The sequence below is a fragment of the Benincasa hispida genome, chromosome 9 (assembly GCF_009727055.1).
Source record: "Benincasa hispida cultivar B227 chromosome 9, ASM972705v1, whole genome shotgun sequence".
Lineage (NCBI taxonomy): Eukaryota > Viridiplantae > Streptophyta > Magnoliopsida > Cucurbitales > Cucurbitaceae > Benincasa > Benincasa hispida.
The window spans coordinates 76,383,655-76,390,611 of NC_052357.1; the positions used below are offsets into that span (position 1 = coordinate 76,383,655).

The window sequence follows — 6,957 nt, forward strand, 5'->3', positions numbered from 1 at the left end:
AACATGAGGATGAGATAAGAACTAAGTATCACGAGCCTTTAAGGACTTGAACTTTCTAGGACGAAAGTCTCTTAAGGAGGGAAGAAGGTAACGTCCTGAATTTTAGGAAAATTTAAAGTTAGTTATCTAAAATTATTGAGTTTAAATTTCTCTTGCATTTGGAAAATTTGGATTAAATTGAAATAACTGAAAAAAATTTATTGGTTAAATTGAATTTAATTGATTAGATATTCAAACTAATTATTTTGAAAATATTGAATTTTGCTTCCCGTTGATTTTGGATTTTAGGGCCAACTTAAAATAAATTAAGGAGATAATTAATTTCATGTAGTTTTGAATTGATTTAAATATTTGGAAGGGTTTAATTTGTATCAAATTAATTGATCTTATGCCATTTAATTTTGGTTTTCGAAGCCTAAATTAAGATAATTTGAAATTTTAATTGATTTATTAATTTAATAGAATCTTTGGAGATTTTGGAGATATTGTGATAAAATATTTTATTTATCTTTTCAAAATTTGAAAAAAATAAAAGAATTGAGATTTTTCAAAATTAAATGAGAGTGAAAAGAGGCAGAAAATTGGGGAGAAAGCAATTCGATTTTTCAGCGACAGATTCCACAAAATTGTCGATTGCCGGAGTTTGAACAGTTGGATTGTGCTCAAATTTGGTCAGTCTGTTCGAGACATATAGAGTTTCATTTTGAACAGTTGGGTCGTTGTTTGAAGCTCTAGTTTGTTTGTAATCACTGCTGAATAAAATCTGTAAAACTAGAAATTCTCCTTCTCTCTCACTCTCGCAAACCCTTCTCATGCAAGACCATCACTACCAGCCGCTAGCCTAAATAACATACACCATCTGACAGCAACACTCGCTGCCTATCTATGGTTGCCACCGTCGCTAATGCCATTGTCACCAAAATTGATATTTTGGATTGAAGTTTGGGAGCGTTTCTGGTCACTGTCCAACAAGGGAAACGAGTTTTTGAACATTTACTATTCAAAGTTTGGAGATTAGTGGCGTGCTTTCTAGCAGGAGTTGGTTGTCGAGATAATTGTCCTTGACTTAATTTGAGGTAAGTGGTACTATTATCGGTGTCTTCATGCCAGGTGGCCTATATTAGATTTATAAAGTTAATTAATAGACTTTAGAAGCATGATTTTGTCTTTGTGATATACTTGTTGCATGACAGTTATGAGTATTATAGGCATGTTTGAACTTCCATGCTATGCTATGATCTGAGCTGTAGGGTTACTCAGGAAATTATGTATGTGATGCATGATTAGACCAATAAGGCAGATTATCGTCTCGCCTTGGTGCATGTTTTATTTAAAAGGACCGACGGGTCTAGTTTCATGTTTGACGGTGTACCTTCGGGCCACTAGACATGCGTGAATTGACAGGTTCATGTTTATGTTACTTTTCCATGTTTGACGATGTGCCTTCGAGCCGCTAGACATGCGTGAATCGACAAGTTAACGTTCATGTTACTTTTCCATGTCTGACGGTGTAACTTTTGGCCGCTAGACATGCGTGAATCGACAGGTTCATATTCGTGTTACCTTTCCATGTTTGACAGTGTGCCTTCGAGATGCTAGACATACGTGTATTGACAGGTTCATGTTTCTATTACTTTTCCATGTTTGACAATGTGCCTTCGAGCCGCTAGACATGCGTGAATCAACATGTTCACGTTCATGTTACTTTTCCATGTTTAACGGTGTGCCTTCAGGCCGTTAGACATTCGTGAATCGACAGGTTTACGTTCATGTTACTTTTCCATGTTTGACGGTGTGCCTTCGGGCCGCTAGACATTCGTGAATCGACAAGTTTACATTCATATTTCTTTTCCATGTTTGACGGTGTGNACAAGTTTACATTCATATTTCTTTTCCATGTTTGACGGTGTGCCTTCGGGCCACTATACATGCGTGAATCGACAGGTTCACGTTCATGTTACTTTTCCATGTTTGACGGTGTACCTTCGGGCTGATAGACATGCGTGAACCGACAAGTACACATTTATGTTTCTTTTCATGCTAGACATGCGTGAAACAACAGGTACACATTTATGTTTCTTTTCCCATGATTGACGGTGTGCCTTCAGGCCACTAGACATGCGTGAACCGATAGGTACACTTTTATGTTTCTTTTCCCATGATTGACGGTGTGCCTTCAGGCCACTAGACATGCGTGAACCGACAAGTACACGATTATGTTTCTTTTCCCATGATTGACGTTGTGCCCTCAGGCCACTAGACATGCGTGAACCGATAGTACACGATAATGTTTCTCTTCCCATGATTGGCGATGTGCCACTAGGCCACTAGACATGCAAGTTAAGGCGAGTCAAGTTATCCCTTGTGAATGCACAGCCTGATCCCGGTAATGGGATCATTTACTGGGTATTGTTATACTCATCCTCTATTCCTTTATGTTTTTTAAGGAATGATAGGAACAGGTTGGCGAGTGACAGACAAGACCTGTGACAGAGCCATATGGAGACAAGAAAAATCGCTTCCACACAGTCTATGTTTTTGTCATTTGAAAGTTTTGAAACTAAAATTTAATGTGAGATAGCAAGTTTTAACGTTTTGAATGTTTTCTTTATGAATATTATTTTTAGGGGACCTCGAATAAAAGTTTTATTTATTTATTTATTATTTTTTTTTCAAGTTTATTTTGGAAAAACTATCCTTATTGTTTTGATGATTTTTTTTTTAACAAAATATCTAGGTTTTAAATGTGTATTTAGTCGTAATGACCTTTGTCAGAGTACTCGAGGGATTGGTAGATTGATCGATAGATACTTAATAGAAATATAATATAATAATGATCAAAATTGTCACTTTTAAAAATTTAAAGAATAAAATGAACATTTTAAAAGTTTAAAGAACCAAATCAAACTCAAATGTTTTAAGGACCAATATAGTTTTTAATACAGATGTATACATATGTTTACCGTATGGTTGGAGCTACAAGGTTTACATCTTAAAACCCAATCAAAATCTGAATGACACAAATCTCTATAAAAAAACACTCTTTAACTCTTAAAATCAGGTGGCTCCCATTCCCTTAGGAGAAGCCTACGCCTGCGATTTGGGATTGGCTGTCTTTAAAACGTATTACACAATTGTGTATTTTGCATTTTGGTTGAATTACTTACATTAATGTTTCAATAGATTGTTTGATAAACGGACTGTATTTCTCCATTTAAGAGGGGATGTTTCTCCTCCATCAACAAGATGAATATTTCTTCGTCTACAATAAGATCTTTTTTTTCTGATCTCCATGGCAGATAAAGATTCTCTCAGCAGTGATTCTCATCTGAATCCTTTCCATCTCCATCATTCTTAAATCAACCTTTAATAGGTGCAAACAACTATAATTCTTGGGGCAGGACAAAAATGGTGATGAACAAGGAGGATTCTTCGATAGATCTATCATGAAGCCAAAACCTCAAGATAAAAATCTATCAGCCACCTGGAAGTGTAACAACGATACAATAACTTCCTGGATTCTTAATCTATCTGCAATTAGCAAGCAGTAATTTTGACACAAGCATTTCAAAGTTCAATCCTCGTCCTTGTAAGTTAACAGTTATAAGGTTTCTCTAAATCTATAGGAGAAACAGATGCATTCAAAATTTAAGACTATGACTAGCAAGAACGTACGCTTGAAATCAAGCAGTCAAATCCAATGCGTACAATCACTCATGCTCTGTTTGCCGAACCAAATCTATCTCAGTTTTCAACAGAAAGATTTGAATAACAAGGGTGAACATTTGATCGATCCAAGCTAAGAGACAATTTATCCATAATGTAGTCTCATTTGTACAGTGAACTTTAGAAAATCATAATGTAGTCTCATTTGTACAGTCTCATTTTTAAAGGCACTGATTTCATTAAAATTGGTATCTACATACTCGACAAAAATACAAGATACCTGTGAAATGACAATATTGCTTTACTGCAGAGAGCCGTAGAGGCAACTCAACTGAGGCTTTCGAATTTAGCATTCAGAAAGCTGAGAAGCTGAAATGCTCTTTAAAAAACCTACCAATTCTCTGATTGCAGCAAGTAAAAAGCCTCTTCAATTAATTTTCCTTTTTGCAGTCGAAAGGAAATATGCAAATACAGTGCCTGTAACTATCTCACGGTAAATAAAATCCCTCTGCTGTGACACTAACTTCAAGGGCATTCACGAATGCTCATCACCATTGGTTACATGAATTTCAGCTTGAGCAAATCAAATTAACTAAATGGAATAACCTTAATTTAAAAGAAAGGTGTACGCCATGCAAGAGAAACAATGAAATAAAAAAACAGACTATATTTTCAGAAAATAGGCATTGTTCTTTGCTTCAACTCAACAATAGCAGTGATTGAACACAAATTAAATATTCAAAACATATCAGAAGAATTCATGATTACAAAGTGAAAATGACAAAGTGATGTTTATTTCCACTTGCATATCACAATATCCTTATTTGAACAGAACTTGGAAAATATGGTACTTGTAACATTCAAATAGGGAACCTGCAACTGAAGCCTTGCCATTTCCCCTTCACCCACCATTGACAGCAAATCTACAAAGGACCTGGAAAACCTATCAATAGAAATGAATACCAGACATACAAAGTAACCAAAAAGAAGTGCCCATAGCTGGTACCATCATATGACCTGATATCAACTGGTTAATAGTTCAGTGTTGCAATTACAGGAGAAAGCTAGGACACATTTTGTTTTGACTTTTTTTATCTATAAAAGTAGATAATTAATTGGGGAAATTTGAAAAGAGAGGTAAATACTAACAAAAGTACCTAGTGTTCATGCCCATGGTCACCATGGCCTTCCCATGGATGTCTCCAGCCCTGATCATGGCAAATATTACAAAAATAAGACATTCAGGTATAGAAAATAAATGCTATGTAAACGAAAATTGGCTTAACTTATTAAGTGCATGTTTGGGAGTGATTTTAAAATGGTTAAAAGGTCACTTTTGTCATATTTAAACACTCTTAAACATGTCTATAATCACTCGAAATCAATTCAATGATTAATTTTACACTTCTAATTGCATTTTTTGTACCATTAGAATTAATTTTGAATAATTAAAGTTTTTTTTTTTTTTTTTAGTGATTTTGAATGTGACAAAAGTGAAAACCATTTTAGAATCACCCCAGACATATATCCTAAGGACCTCAACCAAAAACTTAGATGCTTGAATATAAAATATGTGAAATGTAATTTATGATTAAGAAACCAGTGATTTTTACCAGTACGACCGGTCCATCTTGTTTCGCCCTGTATAGCACCCAAAACCTGAAAGATCGTCATCGATAATTTGGTCAAAACCCAGATTGTGAACCACTGGGAATGCCAACTTCTCAATCCTACAGATTCTGAAAATTTTCTAATTTCCACTCAACATCAAGATGCATACGAGCGAGGTATTCAGATATAGCATCTAGCATCAAGATAAAATTAAAACTTGTAATTCCACTCGATCACGATGCATTTATTTGGAAGAACGTAATGAGGACAGATCGGAAAAGACGCGGTACATAGAAAGACAGAGAAAAAAAGTAAAAAAAGCAACTATCGTGCATGTTGGCTAAAACAGGAGAATCAAATTTGGGTTCCTTCGATAAAATTAGTCGACCGGAAACTAAGGAAGCTAGGGTTTATACCACATAACGGCGCACAATCCCTTGCCGGTGACGGTGTGCCAGCGCTTCGGCTGGTGTAGGGTCATGCCCTTGTAAGTAGTTCCAGCTCCGTGTCCACCGCCTCCCATAATTGGCCTCTGCACTTTCAATTGATCAGCAAAATCTGATTGCAGAAATGATCGAATGAAGAAGATGAAAGCTGGGATTAAAATCACACACGAGACTCGTCTTGTGTTTAACTATGGGGGAAGTTAATAAAGTGGGCTCCGAATCTGGGCCACTTCAGTAAATGGGCCTTTCCTTTGGCCCATTAAGCCCCCAAACCTATGTTAACAACAAACAACATAGTACATGGTAAAATGATTTACAGAAGACAGTATACGATTGAGAATTTACACGTTACATAACTTTTAATTAATTATTAAACTTTAGAGAAAATTCGAAGACTATTAAATTCTTTACATGAAAAATATATATGAAATCAAGTTGGCAAGCTTTCTAATGGTTAGTATTGTATTTTTTTTATATATATATAAATTGTAACCATGGTAACCGTCGTTGTAGTTGAGTATAGTTACTTGTCTCATAATATTTCTTAATTTATCATACTAATTGTTTTTAAATATTGATTGTAGCAACAAAGCAGTTGTCTTTGAATAGGAATAATCTCGATGGTATAGTAATCTCTATTAATAATGCTTCAATCTATTAAAGTTTTTCCTTTCTTCTTTTGGTAGTTTAACTGTTCCATTGGATTGCTTCAATGTGATAGGGGGTATGCAAAATATTGGTTATTTTCCATTATAACTACCATATTTCATTCATGTATTAGATTATTTGTTTTTTTTTGTTATTTATTTGAGCGAGTTTTAGAGTATATCAGTTGTCATACTATAATAGTCGTTTCTTTTTAAAAAAAAAAAAAATCCTAAAAAAATCTTTAAAGTGTTGTTTCTCTTAATATATCTAACGTGTTTGATAAAAAAATTGTATCGACAATAATGATAATTGCCTCTAGAAAATCAGTCTTTCTCAACTATGATGTGTTGTTTATCTGAAATGCAAAGGACCTTAATGTAATATCTACATCAATATGGTGATTGTTTAGACATATACATGTTATCATGTTATAAGACTATTAATTTTATTGATTTAATGGTTTTCTAACTTCAAAAAACATAAAACAAGCATAATTTAACATTCACTCAAAATCACCCGCCTGTCGTGCATGTGATGAAAGGAGTATACTTCCACCACCAACACAATTTGGACTCACATTTAGCAT

At 34.6% G+C, this 6,957-nt stretch overlaps 1 protein-coding gene across 3 annotated transcripts; it reads right to left on the reverse strand.

Annotated features, from left to right (window-relative positions):
• Nucleotides 1–4,313: 4,313 nt before the first annotated feature.
• On the reverse strand, nt 4,314–5,898 carry LOC120085268 (NADH dehydrogenase [ubiquinone] 1 beta subcomplex subunit 2). 3 transcript variants are annotated; one of them, XM_039041176.1, is made up of 4 exons: nt 5,694–5,898; nt 5,280–5,325; nt 4,824–4,874; nt 4,314–4,589 (listed from the first exon to the last, which is right to left on the reverse strand). In XM_039041176.1, exons 1-3 carry the CDS (start codon nt 5,798–5,800, stop codon nt 4,824–4,826), a joined length of 204 nt encoding a protein of 67 aa, XP_038897104.1. In that variant the 5' UTR covers nt 5,801–5,898; the 3' UTR covers nt 4,314–4,589. The 3 variants fall into 3 exon arrangements, with proteins under 3 accessions (XP_038897104.1, XP_038897103.1, XP_038897102.1); XM_039041175.1 differs by having other exon boundaries at nt 4,314–4,609; nt 5,694–5,897; XM_039041174.1 differs by having other exon boundaries at nt 4,314–4,600; nt 5,694–5,896.
• Between the last annotated feature and the right edge of the window lie 1,059 nt (nt 5,899–6,957).